The sequence below is a fragment of the Zingiber officinale genome, chromosome 9A (assembly GCF_018446385.1).
Source record: "Zingiber officinale cultivar Zhangliang chromosome 9A, Zo_v1.1, whole genome shotgun sequence".
NCBI classification, from domain to species: domain Eukaryota; kingdom Viridiplantae; phylum Streptophyta; class Magnoliopsida; order Zingiberales; family Zingiberaceae; genus Zingiber; species Zingiber officinale.
Genome location: NC_056002.1, coordinates 68531247 through 68556559, shown reverse-complemented (window position 1 = coordinate 68556559; position 25313 = coordinate 68531247). Strand labels below are relative to the sequence as shown.

Below are 25313 nucleotides of genomic sequence, written 5' to 3'. Positions count from 1 at the left end.
TGGAGACACTTTGACGAGAACATCTCTATGCGAAGTTCAGTAAATGCGCATTTCGACTGTTCTTCTCAGATATATTGTTTCTAGTAGAGGTATTTCAGTAGATCCTCAGAAAATAAAGGTCGTTACCAATTGGGAGCAATCGAAGCGGAAGTTCGTAGCTTCCTAGGTTTGGCTGGATATTATCGGAAATTTATAGAGGATTTTCCGAGCATTTCTACACCGTTGAGTCGACTAACCATGAAGGAAATGAAATTTACCTGGACAGAGGTTTGCGAGGCTAGTTTTCAAAAGCTCAAACAAAGAATGATAATTGCATCTGTCTAAGTGCTTCCCTCTAGTGATGATAGATTCATGGTCTACATAAATGCATCGTTCTAGGAGTTAAGTGCAATTCTGATGTAGCATGAGCGAGTAGTATCATATGCATCTTACCAGCCGAAGGACCACGAGAAGAATTATCCTGTTCATGATTTGGAGTTAGTAGATATCATCTTTGGTCTAAAAATATGGACACATTATTTGTATAGAATTACTTTTGAGATTTTCACATATCACAAAAGATTTAAGTATCTGTTTACTCAAAAGGAAATGAACCTTGGGCAAAGAAGATGGATGAAATTTTTAAAGGATTATGACTACACCATAAACTATCATCTAGGAAAGCCAATAAAGAAATTGATGCTTTGAGTAGAAAATTTTAAGGGGTTCAAATAGCAACACATCGATCTAGATTTGCAATTCATCCGGCTGGTACTTGAATGTATAGAGATTTGAAACGCTCCTATTGGTGGAATGACATGAAGAAAGACATTACGAATTTTGTAGCCCGATGTCTGATATGCCAGCAAGTGAAGGCTGAACATCAGAGATTACTTCAAAAGATTCAGATACTAGAATAAAAATGGGAGCATATCACAATGGACTTTGTTGTGAGATTACCTAGAAAACAGAAGGGACATGATATAATTTGGTTAATTGTTGATCACTTAACCAAATTTGCTCACTTTTTACCGATCCATAAGATAGAACCGTTGGATCGCCTAGCAAGGTTAAACTATAGAGAGATTACTAAACTTTAAGGTATACCTCTGAGTATCATATCGAATAGAGATTCACGATACACCTTCTGATTCTAGCAAAGTCTCCAACAAGCCATGGATACGAAGCTCCATTTCAGTACAATTTTTCATCCATAGACAGATAGACAGTCAGAGCACACTATACAGACATTGGAGGATCTATTGAAAGTGTGCGTAATGAATTTTAGAGGAAATTGGGAAGATCATTACACTTGATGGAATTTGCATACAACAACAGCTATTATTCTGCAATTCAGATGGCACGTTTTGAGGTTTTATATGGTAGGGCATGTCGAACCCCTATCTTATGAGAAAGTTGGAGAACAATAAATTTTGGGACCACGGAGCATTCAGCATGACGCAAAGTTAGTACACACCATGAAGAATGTTGGAAGCTAAGGATCGATGAGAGAGTTATGCGGATCAGAGACGAAGACCTTTAGAGTTCACAGTGGATGACCATGTGTGTTTGCATGTTTCACACACTAAAGGGTTTGGATTGAAAGATAAGTTAGCCCCTCACTATATCGAGCCCTTTCAAATATTAGAGAGGATAGGTGAGGTAGTCTATCGGTTGGCGCTACATAATATGTTCCATGTATCTATGTCGAAGAAGTATGTGTCGCATCCTACTCATATTCTGAAGGATGTGCCGATCCCCCATAGCCAGATGCAATCTATGAAGAGGTTCTTGTGCGAATTCAAGGTCACAAGGAGCGTCAGTTGTGGAACAAAACCATTCAACTCGTCAAGGTCGAATGGCAGTCATACCAATGAAGAAGCAACCTGGAAGCATAAGAAAAGATCCAAACTCGATACCCTCACCTGTATACCTAAGATGCGTGTAATTTCCTTCAATACTTGAACTAATTGAATACGATAATGTTTACTTATCGCACTTAAGTAGGAAATTGAGGAACCAAATTTTTATTAATGGAGGAGAATGTTAGATACGACAATTAAATAAGTGTTGATTAAGAAATTACTTTATAGAATTTTCTTAGAATTTTTAGAAATTTTGCGGGATATAAACTGAATTTGTATGACATGTTTAAGGGGATAAATCTATTAGGCTTGGAGGAAACCTATTTGGAATATCACTTAAGTGGGAGTTGATTGATTTAATTAACATAAAGTTATAACTAATTAACCTAAGATATAAATATAAATATCTAAGTTTTTTTCTTCCTTACCCAAGCCCTACCCTCTCTCAATCCACTCCTTCTCACCCATGCCCTTCTCTTCGAAGTCGTCATCGCTCCTCTTCTTCTCCCGAACCATCTAACGCCCCTCTCCGACTGTGCCAAGCCCTTGCCTCAATCCATCGATGCCTTTCCTCCGCCAAAGCCCCTGCGGTCAAACGCGAGTAGCTATCCTCGGCCACCACAACTAATTCATGGCCACTGATTGCCATTTTCTTCTACTAGTAGCCCAACTCACCGTCGACCACCTTAACCCTTGACTTAGTGGGTTGCTGATCGCTATGAGCCTAAGGTAATGAATCTCCCTCCCTAAGTTATGTTTATATAAATTCATGAAATGTTATCTGAGTATATTGAGAATGAATTTGGTTAGCGATTTTTCGAAGGGATTAGTCATTCTGTTAGCACCTTTGATAGTTCAAATGCTGATGAGATTGATTTAGGTTAATCAATTCATAATATTTAATAGTTGATTTAATACATGGATTAAACGATCAGTTAATTATTGATTTTGGGAGTAATTAGGTAATATGTAGTGTATGAGTAACATAGTGGTTGAATCATTAGGCTGAGTTAATCAGTGTTCCTAATCAATTTAGGATTAGGGTTCGTTATTCGATTTACATTAACCTTGGTTTTAATTGTGTACTATGTTGCAGGGTTTTAATTCTGATGTGAAGCAGACTCTAGGACGTGAAGACATTTAGCACAATCTACAGATCAAGCGAATACTTCTTTCCTTGTTTTCTTTAGTTTATTGACCTTAGTGCATGAGTTATGGTTTGATTGGTAGTTTTAGTACCTTGACTTTATTCTTATTTAGCTTTAGCTTGATACTTAGTGCTTGACCTTAGAGATGATCTACTTGGTATTGATACACTCATGTGGTTTAGTAGACACCTATTAGCTCTCATATATAGTGTTTACCGTTTATACATCCAAATATACTTGTGTTAGTGTTGCATAGTGATGACCATATCTATAGTTATGATTATTTACATCTTGTTCATTATTGCATTACATTACATGCTGTCAATCATGTCTCCCTTATGGTGTGAGAGTCAGTCGTCATTTTAATTGCCCACACAGCCACTCGGGGTAGTAGAAGCTAGAGTGCGTGCAACTTATCATGTCGTGCCCACTTGGCCACTCGAGGTAATGGTAACTAGAGTTGCGTGCAAGCAATGGACCCTTTTGTTATGTAACTAAATGGCTACTTTGCATACTGTCCACTCAGCCACTCTAACTGTAATGGTAGCTGGAGTTGCATACAATTGTTATAGTCCTGCCCACTTGGCCACACAGATATCATGGTAGCTGGAGTGGTGTGCAGCAGTAACTTTGCATATGCATGAGATATGTGTTGCATATGCATGTGATGAGTATATATATATATTACATTTGCTAGGTGATATGTTGCATATGCTTGAGATATGGTTGTTGCATGTATTGGACATTATCATGCATGTTATTGGTATACATATAGGCTTAATGATTCAGCTAAAATGCCAAAAAGGGCCTCAATGGGATCGGCAGGATATGATTTAGCAATAAATAGAGCACAACTTATCCCAAAAATGGAAAAAGCAATGTTATCCACCGGAATCTGCATACAAACCCCACCTGGAACATATGCTCGTATTGCCTCTCGATCTAGTGCTGCATGCAAGGGAATAATAATCCTTGGGGGAGTAGTTGATACAGATTACAGAGGGGAGGTAAAGATTATTGCTTACAATATTACTAATGAAGATATTTTCTTGCAAACACATGAATGCATAGCGCAGATTATTCTTGAAAGAATTTTTACTCCTGCGGTACGAGAAGTGAGTACACTGCAACCAACTGATCGAGGAAATAGGGGTTTTGGCTCAACAACAGTATATGAAGAATGCTCTAAAGAAGAAGTTAATCCAAGATGTGCAGGGTGTCCATATTGTGATGATGATATTATGTTTTCCCGCCCTCCTGAATTTTATATGGATCCTTCTTATATTGATAATCGTGAATATGTGGAATATCAGCCAAAATCAAAAAGTCTCAATTATCAGACTAATGATTATTATGCATATACAGTTGAACGAAGGACGGCCAAAGAGGTATTTAAGCAAGAAAGAAGAAAGGCAAAAGAAGCACTTATGCAAGATGAGGCTCTTGATTTACCTCAAAATGAAGCATATGCAAGAAGTTTCGAAGAAACCTACAGGATCCTCCGGACTTCTAAGCCTCCAGAACATACACCAACATTACAAGAACCATCTTCGTCCTCGAATTTTCTACGCATTGGCATCATAATGATGCCTTATACTAAGATGAGGATGATTATTTTGAATATTTACAGTATTTAGCATTACAAGATACTCTCCCACCTAATTATTCCTCTGATGAATTTATCAATCCCTTCGCAGCAAAAGATGGTGGGAAAGAGCATTTAATTGCTGCAGGAACTTCATCACGGGAGGAACCGGACTGGATAATGGAATACCCTAAGTTACAGCGATTAACTGAGCAAATATATTCTCAAGAAGCTGTATCACAATATCAGCCCCCTGTTGATACAACTATGAATCCAGTAGGATACCCTCCAACAAGGCCTAAACCAGAGCCTATTAGTATTGCAAAAGAACCCAAAATTGACATCAAAGGAAAAGGAAATTTCAAAAGAGACAACACTTCTGAATGGTGGAACTTACCTTCAGCCCAGCAACAGACAGGTGCTATATTAACTCTTCCTACGCAATTGGGCAAGGTTGAAGATGTCTTTCTAAGATGGGAAGCTATAACGAAGAATATTGTCGCTCTCCAAAATTTTACTGATACACAAGACAAAGCGGATTTTATTGAAAACCTACTTGGGGAAGCTGAAAGACTTACCTGGATACAATGGCGGATGGCTTTTCCTAATGAATACTCAGAACTGGTAAGGGCAGCAGATGGTCGAAATGGTACGCAAGATCTAATTTCTCAAATACGAAGGGTATTTATTTTAGAAGATCCATTTCAAGGATCTACTGACATGCAAGATAGAGCTTATCGAGATTTAGAAAGATTAACCTGCTCTCAAATCAAAGATATTATACCCTTTATGAATGAATACATGAATCTGGCAGCCAAAACAGGACACCTCTTTACAGGTCCAGAACTATCAGAAAAATTTTGGTTAAAATTACCAGGAGATCTTGGAAGAAAAATAAAAGCAGCTTTTGAGTATATATACCCAGGCAACACTATGGGCGTACACCCTCGCATAATTTTCGCATACAAATATTTAGAAGAAGAATGCAAGAAAGCCGCTTTTAGTAGATCATTAAAAGATTTATCATTCTGCAGTCAAATACTCATCCCAGGCTATTATCAAGACACAAAAAGAAGGTATGGGGTACGAAGATCTACTACATATAAAGGAAAACCTGATCAATCCCATGCTCGAATAGAAAAGAAGAAGCACTTAGTTCGAAATAAAAAATGCAAGTGTTTCTTATGCGGAGAAGAAGGCCACTTTGCTCGTGATTGCCCCAGAGAATATAAAAATGTTAAAAGGGTAGCAATATTTGAAGGCCTGGAACTTCCTGAAGAATATGAAATTATGTCAGTACAAAAAGGAGATGATCAATCTGATGCAATCTACAGTATTTCGGAAGGTGAAGATAAACAGGTATTATCCATAGCCACAGAATACTTGTTTGTCTTTATGGAAACCAAAAATTGTTACATGATAGGAAAAACTGAAGGATGGTAACCTATGGTTCGTGTCTCCAAGGAACAACATGACTGCAACCATATTTGGTTAATAAATGATGATATTCCATTTATATATGAAAGATGTCATTGTTGTAAGCGCGAAACAATGAAGAAGCATAGGATTCATTGCAGCAGCTGCAAAATCACGTCATGCGATATGTGTACTGATAATTATTTCAACATGACTATACCTGTGCAAAGAATAGTTCCTGTACCATATAATCCTACAAATTTAGTCAAGGAACAGCAGGCTTATATAACATGGGCAGAAGCGAAAATCATAAGGCTGCAGCAGGAAATGGAATCAGCCCAAGCTATGATGAAACTCCAAATTGCTCAGATAGAGAAGGAATTTCTTGATGAAAAAGAAGAAATCCTCAGGAATTCATCTGCAGACAAACTGGAAGCAGAAGCAGAAAATGAAGAATTAAGGCTCAAGGTGGGGGCACTTGAGTTGGAAAATTTTGATTTACAAAAATTATTACAGAAAGGGCAAGAAGAAATTGCTGGAGTTTTAACCTCAGAAAAAGACAGATGGAATACCCTAGGAGAACCTAGTGGTAAGTATGATTATCTAGTGAATTATACTACTCCTGTTGTACAACCCTTAGTACTTGCAACAAAGCCATCATGGGGAGATGAAGACACTGAAAACAATCCTTCAGAGGAAGAATCAAATATGCTTATTTCAGAAGGCAGGGATGAAATAAGCAGGGAAAAGGTTTTCTCAGCAGAAGAAGTTTCCCAACCAAAGAAGAAAACAAATGGACTTTTTAATTTGAGCGTCAGGATCTTCATACCAGGTATCAAGGAATTTAAAGTTAATGTAATTCTTGATACAGGAGCAACTACATGCTGTATTGATCAAGCTTCCATCCCAGCAGAAGCAATAGAGGATAATACTTTTATAGTAAATTTCAATGGCATTAATTCCAGAACTACTGCCAACAAAAAGCTGAAATATGGGAATATGATGATAGGGGAGCACTCTTTCAGGATACCCTATACATATGCATTCCCTTTATCTATTGGAGGTAATATTACAATGATTATTGGGTGCAATTTTATCAGATCCCTTTATGGAGGAATCCGAATTGAAGGTGATGAGGTAACCTTTTACAAAAAACATTACAACTATTAAGACTCATAAAAATGTGATCACAGCACCTGCAATAGAAGAACTTGACCTTGAAGAAGAAGAATATTATCAGATAAAAGAACAAATTTGCACATGGCAAACAGGTACGCATATTGAAGGCATTATTAAAGAATTATCTGATACAGGATATATAGGGAATGAACCAATGAAATATTGGGCAAAGAACCAAATCAAGTGTACATTGGACATCAAAAATACGGATCTGACTATAGAAGATAAACCTCTGAAGCATGTCACACCCCAGATGCAGGATGCTTTCAGGAGGCATGTTAAAGCATTACTAGATCTGCAGGTAACTCGACCCAGTCAAAGCAAACATCGAACAACTGCTATTATAGTTCATTCTGGAACCACTATTGATCCAATTACAAAAAGAGAAATCAAGGGCAAAGAGAGGATGGTCTTTAACTACAAAAGACTCAATGACAATACTCACAAAGACCAGTATAGCTTACCAGGGATCAATACTATAATTAAAAGGATTGGAGGAAGCAAAATTTATTCAAAGTTTGATTTAAAGTCCGATTTTCATCAGGTTGCTATGGACCCCAAATCTATTGAATGGACAGCCTTCTGGGTACCCGACAGGCTATATGAATGGCTTGTAATGTCATTTGGATTGAAAAATGGCCCTGCCGTCTTCCAAAGAAAAATGGACAACTGCTTCAAAGGTACTGAGGAATTTTTGGCAATTTATATTGATGATATACTTGTTTTTTCTAAAACAGAAGAAGAGCACAAAGAGCATTTAAAGATTATGCTTGAAATTTGCAAGAAAAATGGGCTAATACTAAGTCCGACCAAAATGAAGATAGGAAGCCCAACTATTGAATTTCTGGGGGCTACTATTGGGAAGTCAACAATCAAACTTCAAACCTATATAATATCTAAGATAGCAGATTTCAAGGAGCAAGAATTATCCACTACCAAAGGCCTGCGATCGTGGTTAGGCCTTCTTAATTATGCCAGAAGTTACATCCCTAATTTGGGACAGTTATTGGGCCCATTGTATTCAAAGACAAGCCCAACAGGAGAAAAGAAAATGAATATGCAAGACTGGGAATTAGTTCGAAAAATCAAGAAAACTGTCTTGGAACTACCAGACTTGGCAATTCCCCCTGAAAATAGCTTTATTATTATTGAAGCAGATGGATGCATGGAAGGCTGGGGAGGAATTTGTAAGTGGAAACCTCAGAAATATGACCCAAACTCAGATGAGAAGATTTGCGCTTACTCTAGTGGAAAGTATAATCCACTAAAATCAACCATAGATGCTGAAATCCATGCTGTTATGAACAGTCTCAATAGCTTCAAGATCTATTATCTTGACAAAGCAGAATTAATTATTCGCACAGATTGCCAAGCAATAATAAGCTTTTTCAATAAGTCTGCTCAAAATAAACCATCAAGGGTTAGATGGTTGGCCTTCACAGACTTCATTACAGGACTTGGCATAGACGTCCAATTTCAGCATATAAACGGTAAAGATAATTTATTAGCTGATGCCCTTTCTCGACTTGTATGTTCTTTAACAGGACCATGGATCCCTATGGAGAAGGGTCTTCTACTTCTAGTCCAGATCGAGGAGATGCTATCACAGATCCAAGACAAGCCCAATTCGATGGCATCCCAACACCTAGCGGGCCTTATTACTTACTTCAACAATACGAAGAATTGGCATACTGTAACAAAAACGCCAGCATCGTCCACAAAGAGGAACATGACAAACGATCACATATGGCCGACATCGAATGGACAGCATCAAAGCAAATCCTTAGTAGCATTAAAGAGCTTGAGCTTATCTGCCAGCTCAAGGAAACAGACTTTCGCAAAAGGAGCCACTACCAAGGAAAAGATACCTACTGGCGAAAAGCATTACCAGCTGTCAATGAGGCAAGAATCGAATTATTCAAAGCCTTTATCAACATGCAGCGAATTGCACATCTCATAAAAGACAACCCTCCATAATGGAGCATGGTGAGCCCAAAGAATCCAAACTTTATCTCAAAACATGGATTGAGCCTCGGGGAGCCGTCCATTTGTTCATAGAGATAAACTTTCTGAGTCAGCACTTTATTTTTAAGCAGCTTTAGTATTGTAAGGGTCACGAGATGAGAATCGATTGAATGATGATGGGGCCCAATGAGCACCCAGTTCATCGATTTCTTTCTCTATAAAACCCAAAGTAATCTCATTGCAAGGCATCAAGCGCTTCACGCTACAAACCTTACTTTGAGAAGCTTGTAAGACTCTCAGTTTCTTTGTAAGTCTCTTAGTTCCTTTCTCACAAATTTTAGTCTTGTACTTCTTTCTAGTGTCTTATACATTATCTAAGTTTGTGAAAAAGAAGTTTTGTTACTATTTTTGGTATCAGCTATATATGTTGCTCATGCGGTTACGAGCGGTACTGTTGCAGATCATTATTTATTTCTGCCCATTATTCTATACTTGGTGGATCAGATTTTGATATGTGTATTTATTATATTTTTACTGTTATTTATATTGATATTACCTTTAAGACTGTATACTTTTGAATCTCCTTACACTTAGTTCATACACTATTTTCTATTATCTGTTGAGTGATTTGGACTCACTACCCCGTTATGTTATTTCTTCCTCAAATAGCAAATAAAGGATGTATGGAGTCCTTTGGAGATCTTGTTCGTCAATCCTACGTCATGTCAAGAGTTTTCCATGTTTTGTATTGCATTTGCTTGCACTTTGGATTTTTCGGACTCGTTTCATATAATAATTAACTTGTGTATGGATTTTGGCCTTGTTGAGTATTTTATTTTGATTGTAGTACCTGTTATGTTTAAGTTATGTCGGCACGCAATCTATTAAGTTTTATATTTGAGTGGTTTTAGATATATTTACTCTTGATAGTTGGTAATTATTATCTTGCGTGGTTGTGTTGTATCTAACATTGTCAAAGGGGGTATCATCCGTTTTGTCAAATAAGTATACCTCTGAGGCGTAATACCTTATGCAAGTCCAGTCATAAAAGGAGTTTTATTTTAATTTACATTTTTTTCTACAATTTTTTTTCAATTTTATTTTTTTAAACGATTATTATTTTTTATTTTTTTCATGATTAATTCATTCCCTCTTAATTCTTTCTTATTTTCCCCCATATTTTATTTTTATTCATATAAAATTTTCTTTTTAAATTCCCTTTTCTCCTTAAAAAATTTTCTTGCACTGATTTAAATAAATTATGAATTTAATTAAAATCTACTCGATCATAATCATTACGTTGCACTTTAATTAATTATTTTTAATCAATTTTAATTTTTAAAATATTAGTTTAACCTAATGTTAAGTATTTATAATACTTAAATATTATAATAATATTTTTTAATTAATCTATTTTATATTAATAAAAATATCGAAACGGTATCGGTGCGATATAATACGATAATAAAACCATATCATTTCGGTTATAAATCAAAACTCAGATACGGCTCGAAATTTTAAACCATGTCAATGACATGGTAGTTATGATTAAGACTAGAAAAGAACATGTACACAAATTTAAATAAGTATTTAATGCATTTAAGGAATCAGATATGAAGTTGAACTCACTGAAATCTACCATCAGTATTGGATCCAAAAAGATTTCAGGATTTAGGGTTTATCAGAAAGGAATTGATATTAACTCAAAAGAGGTAAAAACTGTCTTGGACATGAAGCCACCAAACACTAAAATTGAGGTGCAATGGTTGAATAGGAGGAGCTAGAGAAGTTCTTGGATTATCGCCAAATGGAGTTAGCCACCCGCAACCTCTTCACCGGTAGGAGCCCTATGGCTCAGTTGGATCTCATGGCCTGCGCCTTGCAGAGGACATAGCCCAAGTTAAGCCGTCTGACACTAAAAATGGTCGAGTACCAATTCCCTAGCAAGCAGGCTGGCAAATCTAGCTCACTCAGTATGGTAATGAGCAAGCTTGAGATTCTTGATGGCTTACATGTTTAGCTGTCTCTGACTTCAAGGCCTCTTCCTAGTCAAGAAACTACTTTCCTCTAGGCTACCAAGCTTACCTAGAGCACCTGATCGACTGAAATTATCTATAGTAGGAGATGAGCTCCCACTTTCCATTGTCCAAAGTCCTCTTCATAATTCAATAAGGCCTCTTTCTGCACCTTGGCATCCATCAACTAGTCATTGAGTTCTTCAGCCTGCTTCCTAAAGTATTCAAGCTCAGCCATCTCAACTTGTTTCTCCTTTAATTTAGCATTCTCCTCCTTAAGCCCCATGACTCGCCTCAAAGAAAAGGTTGATGCAGACAATTTGCTCATGGAAGTACTATATTCTTGAAGGAATGAACAAGCGAGTCTACAGAGAGGTTATAAAGATTTTAACTAGGTTCCACAACATCGCCTCATCTAGGTAACTACAAACTAATAGGAGGAGCCAGAGAAGTTCTTGGATTATCGCCAAATGGAGTTAGACACCCTCAACCTCTTCACCGGTAGGAGCCTTTTTATAAACATAATGTGCCCTATGGCTCAGTTGGATCTCATGGCCTGCGCCTTGCAGAGGACATAGCCCAAGTTAAGCAGTCTGACACTAAAAATGGTCGAGTCCTAATTCCCTAGCCAGCAGGCTGGCAGATCTGGCTCACTCAGCATGGTAATGAGCAAGCTTGAGATTCTTGATGGCTTATCATGTTTAGCTGTCTCTGACTTCAAGGCCTCTTCCTAGTCAAGAAACTACTTTCCTCTAGGCTACCAAGCTTACCTAGAGCACCTGATTGACTGAAATTATCTATAGTAGGAGATAAGCTCCCACTTTCCATTGTCCAAAGTTCTCTTCATAATTCAATAAGGCCTCTTTCTGCACCTTGGCATCCATCAACTAGTCATTGAGTTCTTCAGCCTGCTTCCTAAAGTATTCAAGCTCAGCCATCTCAACTTGTTTCTCCTTTAATTTAGCATTCTCCTCCTTAAGCCCCATGACTCGCCTCAAAGAAAAGGTTGATGCAGACAATTTGCTCATGGAAGTACTATATTCTTGAAGGAATGAACAAGCGAGTCTACAGAGAGGTTATAAAGATTTTAACTAGGTTCCACAACATCGCCTCATCTAGGTAACTACAAACTAATAGGAGGAGCCAGAGAAGTTCTTGGATTATCGCCAAATGGAGTTAGACACCCTCAACCTCTTCACCGGTAGGAGCCTTTTTATAAACATAATGTGCCCTATGGCTCAGTTGGATCTCATGGCCTGCGCCTTGCAGAGGACGTAGCCCAAGTTAAGCAGTCTGACACTAAAAATGGTCGAGTCCTAATTCCCTAGCCAGTAGGCTGGCAGATCTGGCTCACTCAGCATGGTAATGAGCGAGCTTGAGGTTCTTGATGGCTTATCATGTTTAGCTGTCTCTGACTTCAAGGCCTCTTCCTAGTCAAGAAACTACTTTCCTCTAGGCTACCAAGTTTACCTAGAGAACCTGATCGACTGAAATTATCTATAGTAGGAGATGAGCTCCCACTTTTCATTGTCCAAAGTCCTCTTCATACTTCAATGAGGCCTCTTTCTGCACCTTGGCATCCATCAACTAGTCATTGAGTTCTTCAGCCTGCTTCCTAAAGTATTCAAGCTCAGCCATCTCAACTTGTTTCTCCTTTAATTTAGCATTCTCCTCCTTAAGCCCCATGACTTACCTCAAAGAAAAGGTTGATGCAGACAATTTGCTCATGGAAGTACTATATTCTTGAAGGAATGAACAAGCGAGTCTACAGAGAGGTCATAAAGATCTTAACTAGGTTCCACAACATCGCCTCATCTAGGTAACTACAAACTGTGAGCTTTTCCAATGTCTTCCACCTCATGAAGAGTACCATTCCTTAAAAGAGCAGAAATCAATTGCAGATATCCTCAGGAATGGAGAATTGAAGACAAAGGGCATTCAGCAGAGTTTGATTCTCTATTATGGCTACCTTATTGCTTTAACCTTCAGATGAAAACCCCTTCCTAGAGAAAGCTCATAGGGTCTTGGGCTCTACACTATGAGCGCTTCAACCTTGGCCTCAACAAATTTGGCCTAGTTTATTTTGAAAATCATGTGTTTCTTGTGAGATCCAAATGAGGTTGATCAACACCTCAATTGTAATGCAAACAAACTTGGATGCGACACTATAGGTCGAACGATCAAGCCCTCAGCTAAAGTTTCAGTGGGACTTGCTTAGTATTGGGTTCAACTTCCTGTTGACAGGTTTTGCCTAAGAGGTGTTACCAGGTATCAGGATCCTGGGTAGTAAAGTACTAACCTATTTGGGAAGAAGTCTCAACTTCTATTAAAGTGCAGGCATGAGTTTTCATGGGAAAGTTGTAAGGTCTCACGAGCCAGATTAAAGACATTATTTAAGAAATTAGCTTATAAAATTTTCTAGGAATTTTTATAAATTTTTGGGATTTAAAATGAATTCGTATGACATTTTTTAAGGAGTACATCTATTAAGCCTGATGAAAGCCTGTCTAAACACCCAATTAAGTTGGGAGTTGATTATGTATATAAACTTATGTTTAATATTAAACCTAGGTTTTTAATTGCCCTAAGTCCCTCCACCGCTCACCCCTCCCGATTCTCCTCTGTCGAGTTCCTCACCTCCTCGTCTCTCTACCTCCTCAACCCAAATTCTTCACCGTGCTCTAAGCTTGGCAGGCCGGCGTCATCACACCAGAGATCTCCTCAGTGAACATCGCCACAAGTCGTGGAGTTCCGTGACTACTCTTCACCGCCGGCGCATCATCCCGTGGGATAAAGCTCCTGTCAGTGACACAAAAAGGAGAAAGGCAAGTATCTTCCCATTGTAGATTAGATATGGATGAGGGTTTCCTCTAGATAGGATGGTGAAAACTTCACTTGATCCCTGTTCCGGTGAGAAAGCTTTTGTATGGGTTTCTCTTTCTACCTAAAGATCGCTCATTCTTAATTCATACTGTAATGAAAGCTACTTGAAGCTTGACTCTTGCAGAAACGATTAGTTGCTTGGTTTTGTTCTGATGAATATGGTGTTAGAGGAAAGTCAATACTGGAAATTGGAGATGGGCAGATTTTGCTTGGTGGTCTTAAATTAATAATTTTGTATTTTGAGTACATACCTTTGTTACAAATAAGCCAGCAATCGAAAGGAAGTCAAACCAGGGGTTGTAGAAGCAACCCAATGGTCAATGGAGAAATTATAAGGTTCTTCGCGGCTCTTTTAAATCCAACAGGATCTTGTTCAATCTGATTACATCATTGAGTTTAATTGAAGGACCTGAGTTGTCTTATCTATTTGGGACGATATCCATAAAGGTCCTTTTTTTCTTTATGAAAATATGGAATATGGGATATCAGCTAATACAAAATCTTTGTAGGAGGGCTCCTATTAGTGTAACAAAATGGAGTTGTATCTTATACACTTCTTCTGGCAACAGCACTCTAATGATGACAAAATTTACATGTATAATTTATGATTAGTGTCTATTGGAACAAGTATAAATCATAGATAATGAAAGGATGACAAACTGCAAATTGAAAACATATTATTGATGAGGAAAACTATAGAGACTAGAAAAGAGAGAAGATAGAGAGACGTACAACCCAAAATATTCATGCCAAGATGCAATGATTTGTTTAAAAAAAATGGAGTTGACGTTGACCAATTTGTTATTTATGATCTAGACATGTTTCATACAACTTTCATATCAGGCATGCTACATACCACTTTAATATCATCACCATAATGGTTAAGCATATTACCAATTTTCTTTAGTAATCTAATAATTTATAAATTTCTATTGTGTTAATTGTAGTTGTAGAATTCTGAATTTTATTTTTAATGTTGTCTGCCTTTCGATCATTCAATTTTCCGTTGTCAGCAACAGCTTATTCAGCAAATAAATGAAGCTGTGTGATTATTTTATTGTTCACAATTTTAGTTTAGTTAAATAGGAAAGTGGTGTTGTTTAAGTAGTTGTGCTATCATTTCTTCCTTTTGGGTCCTTAGGTTGCATGATCATGCATGGCAAGTAATTGTTCCTCCGTTACTTCCTTATGATCCTTTGATTCGCATATGTTTTGTATATAATTCCCACTATATCATGTATGAATGCTAGTATAATAACCATGCCTGTGTACCTGTGTGCAATATTATGTTTTACTCGTGGTTTTCTTTTATTTTTCCTCGTATGGTATATGGAATGAATATGGGCATGTGTGGTGACAATACAGGATGGGTGCCCTGGGATGAACTCCAGGGAGGGCCCTTCCAATCATGAATGATAAAGAAATGTAGAATGACTACGGATGAACGATCTATGTTCTCCTAAGAGGTACCTCAATGGATCATGAAGAAGGACCAAATGAATGTTCTCTAGTAAAGGTTACCACCATTGCATCATGTTTATCCCTATTATGTTATGTTGAAGTTTATTTTGGTGGATGCAAGACCATGCTCAATTCCAAACAGATTAACCGAAGAGTTTCCTATAAAAATAGGGTTCTATCAACGATCAACTTTAAGTTTCTATCTTTTTATACTAATCATTAGACAAACTCACTAGACACATCTAAGACATGGTACCGCAGTGCATATTATTTGCAAATAATATTGTTTTAGTAGATGGGACATGTGAAGGAGCGAATGTTAAACTCAAATCTTGATGAGAAACATTGGAAATGAAAGGTTTTAAACTCGATAGAGTAAAGTAGAGTAAACAGAATATATAAAATTTAAATTTAGCAATATTAGACGGAATGAGATAATTGTTAAGATAAAAGATGACAAGAATATTTAAAATCATAATAGCATATAAATAGGATGATTGAAATGGAGGAAAGCGTCTGTTCTTTATGATCATAATGTACCTTTAAAATTTAAAAGGAAAGTTATACAAAATGGCAATTTGGCATGCTATATTATATAAAAATAAATGTTGGGTTATGACTCGAACATAAGTAGAAGATAAGAGTCGTAGAGATGAGAATATGAAGGTAAATGTGCAGACATATGAGGATGAATAAGATACAAAATGAGAATAGTAGATAGAACGTCAGAGTTGCACCCGTTGAGGAAAAACTCCGAGAGATACGGTTAAGATGGTACAGACATACACTTAGATGATCAATAAATGCTCCAGTTAGGCAATGTAAAACTATAACAAATATACACATCAAACAAAAAAGAGGAAGATCAAAAAAAGACTTAGTTAGTAATAATAAAATAAAATTTCTTTAAATATAAATGATGATACAGCAGTGGATAAAACCAATGGTATAGAAAGATCCATATAATTTACCCCACCTAATAGGATAAGACTTGATTACTGTTATTGTTCTAGATTGAGTCAACTAAGTAGTTGACTCTCAAATAATAGAATTATTCTATTTGGAGTGGAGTCAACTAGGCAATTAGTTGAGCTGATACTCTGATACTGTTTGATCTATTTGAGCTTGGAGTCGACTAGGTACAATTAGAGTTGAATAATAAGGATTTTCATCCGACTCAATTCATGATTGTAGGGAAGACAAGCTTAAATTTTTATTTAGAGGAGTCAACTGATAACTGTCTGACTAGTTTGGATATGGGTTGACTTGGAAGATGTTAAGTCAACTGAGGGTAGAAGTTGGTAGAGAGATCTTCTGTGATCTATGTTTGAGTCAACTAAATGGCATGATTGAGTCAACTGATAGTAATCCAACTTAGTTGGAGTTTATCCGTGGTTATTTAGAGGACTATAAAAGGAGTGTCAATGGAAGCTCGTCTAACAACAATTTCAGTGCAACAAAGTGATCTTTCACTTACTATTTCAAATAACTTATTTGGTGATTGCCTAGAAGATAAGCTTATATTATTATTCAAAGAAGTCAACGTCAACTAATTTTGATATGAGTCAACTTAAAAGGTGGAATCAACTGAGGAAAAAAATTGGCAATAAATCTACGTGATTCATGTTTGAGTTGACAGATGACGTGATTGAGTCGACTAATACAACTCAGTTAGATTTTATCAATAGTTATTTAAAGGACTACAAAAAGAGGATCAAGAGGAGCTCGTCTAGTGACAATTCCGGTGCAATAAAGCATTCTTTCTCTTACTAATTCACTTCTCAAATTATATTTAATTTATTGTCTTATTTTATTTTTATTTTAAGCTTAAATTCTATACCTTCAAGCTTTAGCCCTGTTACAAAGCTTTTCTCATTCTTTATTACTTTTATTTTTTGCAAAGGCTTTTCTCGCATTTTATTGCTTTTAGTTTCTGAGATGGTTTTTTACAAGGTTTCTTCGCCTCTAAAAGAATCTAAGAAAGAGAAAATACATTGGTTTTGCGTGAGTTGACTCACCTTATGAGTTCGCAGATCGTGGAATAGGAATCCGAGAGTTTCAAACCACATTAAAAAATTGAACCTTTATTGCTTTATTTATTTCTTGCGTGTTATTTGACTCATATAGAGAATTGACTCACAAATAAACTCCATAAATTTAGAATGTTGGGCAATCATAATGTTAAAGGGCATAACAGAGACTGGCAATAAAAAGATCTTGGAAAATGTTGCAACAGTTTAGATGAAGATTATAGACCCTCTCATCTTGTCAATGTTTTTGTTGCATTACGGACTCAGAATCTAGGACTGGAAGTGGATTTTCTCAAATTTAGATGTGGTTATAGCTGAGTACTTGAAATAAACATCCTCCCAAGTAACCTGCTAGATTTAACCTGGCGAAAGTTGGGTGAGTGGATTGAAAGGCAACAACTTCAAGATGTTCAATTTGAGGGATGACATTGACAAAATAAAATCAAAGTCAGTTCATTGGAAGTGAAAATTGGTTGACAAGGCATGAAAGGGTCTAATGAAAGCTAAGGTGAGTTTGTCTAAATTAGTCTCAAGACATAAGCTGGACAATCAAATATAATAGGAAATAAAAAAAGGTAAAGAGTCGAAGAGATCCTTATTGTTGTAAAATTTATCGCAGTAGAGTAAACAGCGGTGAACTAGTTGTGAAAATAAATGGAGATCGAAGGTCGAGATAAAGAGTAATTAATGCAAAATATATAATCTCTCAACAAATTATGTGAATTAACACTATGAAAAGCTTAATCCGAGGGAGAGTAACTAATATGGGTAAAATACCCATTCGTGTGACTCTCTCAGATCATCCAGGTAGAAAAAGGAATCTTTATAGAAGAGGTGAAGCAGTTCAGATGATAGAAAGTTAATGCAATAAATAGCACCAACAGATGGCAAGATATGATTGGATGGCACTTATTTCCAGATCCTACAGAAGGGAAAGACTGCAACCATTTAGAATTATCTCGGACTGTGTGCAAGGCATCCCCAGTTTGGACACTGATTTCACCGTGTCACAATTTATTTTTAACCACACTTTCTCCCACAAAGATTAAAGTACTTAATCCAAGCTCAATCTTACATCACTGTCATTTTCCTAATTGCATAGTACATTGACTCATCCAACTCGAACAAATCCCAGAACAACTTCAACGAGTTGACATTTACTTTATTACCTCTTGTTGACTTCGTTTGAACTGGTTCAAATCCAGACAAACCGTACTTGATCTAACCTGACTTCCTCTGACCCCATTTCCTATTGAGGTCTATGTGGATTCCTAACAACTGACAGACTTATTGTAAATTATTGTAAAATAACAAGTAGAACAAAAGAAATAAATTTTATTTAACTGAAAAAAGACAAAGAACCTTGTTATTAATCCAATCATATGACCATCTGAATTGACAACAGCACCACCACTGGCTCCTGGATGGACTGCTGCTGTTGTTTGAAGCATCACAGGTACACTTGCTTTCTCAATTTCCATGTTGCCAGATTCTTCAATATGGAAAGGCCCTGGTAATCTAACAACATGTGAAACAACTCCAGTAGAAACAGATGAGCAGAGGTCTGCAGTGAGATGAAGGCAATCAGGAAGTGCCTTGTAAATAAAGTGTTTAGCAATGCTGCAAAAAAAATATAATAATAATAAAGAAAACTAACAACACTTAATAGTATGCATCAATTCTCTGGGAACCTTCTATTTCTCACCAGATTGAGGCCCAAATAGACCATGCCCAATAACATGCACAGGTAAACCAATAGATGGGCAATTAAATTCAGGATTGATGGCACAAAGTTGCGATGAAACACAATCAAGCTGCAAAAGTGCAACATCCAGTGGTCCCTTTGAGACATAAACCACAGTAGCATCACTCCAAAACTGAACTCCCATGTGGTGGAGGCGAACTGAGATTTTCCCATAGTTTTGACATGGACCGAGTGATGGGATGCCATGAGCAACAACACCATAAGAACTCAAAGTTCCTGATACTGAAGAAAGTAATCTTCGGTTCTCTTGTTCGATGGTTTCTTCCTCTCGCTCAGAGAAACAAAATTTATCTTCAGCAAGGATTGCAGTTCTTTTCTTCATCAGATTTACTAATGATTTTCCAACAAATCTCCATGGTTCCAAGACATGGGCATTTGTTAGTATCAGACCTTGTCGATTGAGTATGGTGCCAGAAGCCCAGGACCCACCTACTGAAATAAGTACAATTGAAGACATAGCTCTTCCTAGTGAAGTCACATGGTAAAGACTACCAATTTCAGGTAGGCATCTGCTAGCCTTTGGATAAGCAAAGTCATGCAACACACTGCTCTCTTTGTCCAAGTACCTTCCTGTCAGTTCTTGCTGGGAATCTTGAGATTCTTGCAGTCGTTTTCGCCATGCAATTGTTATTGCATTCCATGTGATTACAAGCTGTTTAAGAGATCCCATTTGTAATTTCAAATACAGTTGAAAAGCCAAATATATCCAAGTAACATTCCTTACCTGGATTTCTGTGTTGCTGTTTTTTTGTCTTAATGGACATGTCAGCATGCCTATGAGGCAAGCATGTCTATCAAAAACAGGACCACCTTCCATTCCTGAATAAACATACATCAAGCTTGACTAGTGGTATAATATTAGTAGAAAAACAGATCCTTCAGTTTGTCACTGAAACAAAAATGTATTCACATTGACATACCTGGAAGACCACGAATGTCAACAAGCAGTAATGAATTTTGAACAGAACAAGAAGAGCAGCAGTTTGCAACAGTTCCAAAAGACACACTGATTAAGACAGAAAAATAATCAAATAACTCAATATCCAATTAAAGATTAATCAAATAAGATATTATTTAGGTAGAAATTTTTTGGACTCATTTTATTTTATACCAATCATTTCAAATCCAGTAATTGGATTTCTGTTGATTATTACTTGATATAAAATAGGCCATGACAGAAAATCATATTAATATCATCCTATATTATGCTCCATGTTTTATCCAGGTAAAAAAATTATGGATTCATTCTATGTTACTATACCAATCATTGTTAATACAATAACTTGTTAGAGTTTTTTGAAACTAAAAAATTCCAAATATAATTTTTATTTATTTAGTTTTGAAGGTTTTTAATATAAAGTGGATCCACAACTTCCCTAAGATATTTTATCAATTTAAGTAGAGACTTAAGAGTTTATCCAAATAATGGATAAATGTTATCTAATTAATATATCCAGCCAATATAGATAAGCATAAACTTATCCCTATCACAAGTGAAGACAACTTATTTAAAGGGAACAACTCATGGTGTGGATGGGTGTACTATTTTTTATATTCTTGTTATTTTAGGATCTCCTACTATTCACTACCAGAAAGGAGAGGTTATCTATCACCAGTTATATCTTGGGATGCAGTTGATCATTCTGCACAAAAAGGTCAAAAAATTACTTTAGGACAGTTTTCTTGCCACCAGATTTTATCTTCTTAAGCTTTTCTCAATTTTCATATTTTAAAGTCGATCCACAATGTTTCCAAAATATTTTATTAATTTAATTGACTAGATATGACTTGAGTTTATACAAATAGTGGGCAAATGTTATCTAATTAATCTATCTAGCCCAATAAGCATCAATTTATCACTATCACAGATCAAGACCCTATTTAAAGAGATTAACTCACCATGTGGATGGGTGTATTATTTTCAATATTCTTGTTTCATCTTGGGTTTTAAAAATTGCATAGGATGTATCTCCCACTGTTTCATTGCAAGCAGAGAGCTTCTCACTCATTGTATCTTGGGATATAGTTTCAAATTATCTGGTGCCAATGGCCAGAAACTTGGCATAGGATAAAATTTTCTTGCATTCAGGTTATATGGCCTTTGTATTTTCTCCTTAAATTTTCAAATTTAATTTGATCAAAGTGTTGAAAGGGAGCCTTGGACTGTTGCCATTTGACATGGAGGTCACGGATTCGAGTCTCGGAAACAGCCTCTTGCTGCGTACAATAGACCCACATTGGCGGGAGCTTCGTACACTTGGCTGCCCTTTGTCAATAGAATGAAATTTCCTCTTGTATGTTGTACATATATAACATAATTGGGTTTCTGTTGATTATTGCTTAATATAAAATAGGCCATCATAAACACTCATATTAATACCATCCTATATTGGTTCTCCATGTTTTATGACACTGAATGAAACAATATAATAGACATGATATTCAATTCAACATTGTCAAAGAAAACAAAGTATTTAAAAGTTCAAAAGATCACCATACTCAATTAGTTTACATAATATAACATGCAGCAAGGGGAAAACAAGAACCAGTTATTTTGGTAAATGGTATCATTACCTATTAAGAAAGTGCAATGGAGACATGATTCCGAAAGGAGAACCCATAGCCAGAAGTAAATCTCCTCTTTGTTGATCTTGAGAAATATTTAAAGGCAGAATGTTCTGACAATCATCAAAAGCAGTTATAGATCAACATGGGTTTTTAACAGTGGTATATTGCAATCCCAAAAATATGCTGAATTATAGAAGATCCAATTTACTTCACCATCAACTTAAAAATGCATTAAGTATACAGGATCGATAACCAAATACCTACCTTCAGTTCTAATCCTGAAACTCCAAGAATAGCAATTCTTGAGATTGACTTTACCATCTGCGAGAGAGTAGGTAGCTAAACACTGGAAACAACGTTAACTGATAGAATCAATAAAAATTACTTATTAAAACAGTAATAAAAGTTTGAACAGGGCCTCACTAGTATACCAACTTCGTGCCCGTGAAAAACAGTCAAGAAATGAGAAGGTTGTACTCATTTTTGAATAGAGCATCACTATGCTAACTATGTCCACAACTACACAAACCCTTCTTGACCTAGGACTCTGTTAGAAAAAACTTGAATAGATGGAAGACATCTTTTAAATTAAATACCTCATGTTAAATTTTCAAGAAAAAAAATAGCAGAAGCATACCAAAATCCATCACAACTTATAACTGCATATGGCAGAATCATACCTAAATCCATAACTAATTACTGTTTTAGAACTGTGCAGTTTACCTTTCTGATTAACACGTTTTTCCAAAAGAATCTTTTCCCTTGCTCCCTGTTATCTTTTTCCAATCATGAGATGCCAAAAAAAGTAATGTCATGTGTGTCCTGTGAACCATATCTACCATATAGATAGATAACTTCCATTATCTTTTGATATTTCTAATATACCCTATCATAAGATACCCTTAAATTTCTACACATTAAAAGTCCACACTATCGAGCACATTAAAGCGTGAATCACTCAAGCCTTAGAAATTCACTTTTAAAAGGGCTTAACCTTATATGATACTCCAACCTGCTTGGTACATCGAAAGCAACTACTAACTCTAAGCCTTGATAGACTAGACTAGAAGTAGAACCCATAAACCCGTATCCAATCACTTAGGACTTTTGAGTTCAACGCATAATTATTCACGTACAAGTTCAATGTTGGATTAAGGATACAACAATATGTGTAACCTTATAATCATGCATTGCAAAAATAATCGTATGGATTCGACATTGTTGCAATTATCAAAATGTATCTATAACAAATCCTCAACAATCATACCAACCTAGGATCAATGCAGCCTTCACTACATTTGTCATAACTTTGACCCCATCAATGTCACATATGCAAATACAATTGAATAGCATGGATCATGATGTGGATGTGTAGCATGAAAATCTTATGCAATGTGAATTTATTTCCAGCTAGTCAACCCTTAAACCTTGGTAAGATCCAACCATACCAAAAGTGTACTAAAATCAAGGTGTAAACAAACTAAAACTTTATTTTTTTTTCAAAAATAACCTTCAAATTATCTGTAAACAGAAACAACTGAAGAATAATTTTTAAATTGCAGAAAAGCATCTAAAATTATAACCCACTAAAAATCTAAAAATGGATATCCTCAAATGGCGTAACACATCTACGAGCAATGCAATGTACTCATGAAACACTTTGCATGGCAATCCCTTAGAGGATCTACAACTATAGAGTTTGCTTTGATGTGTTATGTAGACAACTATCCAATCTAAACAATTTCTTTAACAACTAGGAACTTTTATGTCCATATATTTTGACTTTGTCAAGCTATCTTATAGCTATTGGATTACAAAATTGGCAACTTGTTGTCACAAAATAACTTGAGTGGTCTTTTAATGAAATGTCCGTTTTTTTTTAAAAAGAAAGAGGAAAAATAATAATAATGATGATGATGATAGACTTTCTTTTGAAATAATGAAAGTAGGGGTTAAATCGTTATTTAGCAATTAAGGGACTTATGGACTCAACCCAATGCATGGATTAAACCCTAGGATTTAGTTGTTTATAAGGGGAATAGGCGGCGGAAGAAAAGGAGGAAAAAAAAACAGAGAAGAGAGGAGGAGTCTCGGCGGCAACAAGAAGAAGGGAGAAGGGACTTCGACCTTGGAGGAGAGAACGATCCAAGCACCAAGGCACCTCTTAAAGACCCTTCCTTTTTCATTTGTTTAGATGGGATTCCGTTGTAGATTCTTGTTTTTGTTTTTGTTTTTGTTTTTGTTTCCTTTCCTTCAGACTTTCTTTTGGCACCAAGGGTTTCTGCTCGTTTTCCATGCTTCGCTTCTGATTCGAGAAGGGTGGTCGGATTTCTGTGATTTTGTTTTGCCTCCTTGTTGGGTTGTGGTTTCCCATATCTTTGCTGAAAATTTCTGGACAAATTGTAGTTGGAGGATGCTCTTATTTGCTCCTTTTAGTATCCGGGAAGACAGGGATAGATTGTGGGTAAGTGAAGCTGAGAGGGTTTTCATGAGTTGCTGGAATTTTAGAAAGAGTTTTGGAAAACGTGGTATGGATTTTCTACTGTGAGGCTTTTCATGTGTAGCTGAAATTCTAGAACAGTTTTAGGAAACGTAGTATTGATTTTCTGCGGGAGGGTTTTCATGTGTTGCTGGGATTTTAGAACAGTTTTGGATACGTTGTTTTGATTTTTCTGTTGTGAAGGTTTGCTTGCGTTGCTGAAATTCTAGGACAGATTTGGAAAAACAGTGTTGTTTTTTTTTCTGCTGTGAGGGTTTGTTTTCGTTGCTGGAGTTAAGGACGGTTTTGATTAGGATGCGTTGAATTTGTTCTAGCGATGTTTTGGTTTCCCTTGCGTCGCTAGAGATCTGGGTACAAGTCTTAGGAAAATGGAACTTAGGAGGGTTGAAGTAATAGTACATTTATGAGTTTCTTCGGAATCAAAGATTTTATTTGCACTTTTGTATCTCTATGCACATCTTGATATTTATATGTTAGGATTATGGTCTGGTATGAATGCCTAATTAGTTCTATATAGTAAATAATAATTGTGCTTAGTTAGCATTATCGGTTAAAGTTCTCCATGCTTACTATGCTTACTGAACTCATGTATGTAATGGTACTATTGATTTAATTAGTTTATGTTGTAGATGATAATTCATGCTCATTTTGTGTATCTAGTTGATGATAGTCATGCTTAACGGGCCCAAATGGTTACGATAATTGAGACTATGAGAATCTGAATTAATTGAACGATATGAATGTTTATATTATGGTGGGGAAAAAAAAACAACAACAATGATGATGAGGACTAATGGAAATCCTGTGAGGGCCAAGGCCCCAGAGCGATCCCGTTTACGGGACAAGGCCCCAGAGGGACCCCAATACCAGATTTCCATATTTGGCCACGACCCAGTGACGAGAGTTGCTGACGCCCCGCCACCTGGTACCATGGTTATACGGATTGATCAACCG

At 36.5% G+C, this 25313-nt stretch overlaps 1 protein-coding gene across 5 annotated transcripts in view; it reads right to left on the bottom strand.

Annotated features, from left to right (window-relative positions):
* LOC122021532 (glyoxysomal processing protease, glyoxysomal-like) overlaps nt 1-25313 on the bottom strand; it is a 71229-nt gene that overhangs the window by 23874 nt on the left and 22042 nt on the right. For 2 of the 5 annotated variants that reach the window (XM_042579653.1, XM_042579655.1), the window contains exons 7-12: nt 22124-22198; nt 21866-21969; nt 20212-20297; nt 20016-20110; nt 19232-19943; nt 18889-19090 (exon numbers count right to left, since the gene is read on the bottom strand). In XM_042579653.1, coding sequence (XP_042435587.1) covers nt 18889-19090; nt 19232-19943; nt 20016-20110; nt 20212-20297; nt 21866-21969; nt 22124-22198 — 1274 coding nt within the window. Of the gene's footprint in view, nt 1-5606; nt 5851-18888; nt 19147-19231; nt 19944-20015; nt 20111-20211; nt 20298-21865; nt 21970-22123; nt 22199-25313 lie in introns of those variants that run through there. The other 3 variants (XM_042579656.1, XM_042579654.1, XM_042579657.1) reach the window with 3 other exon arrangements.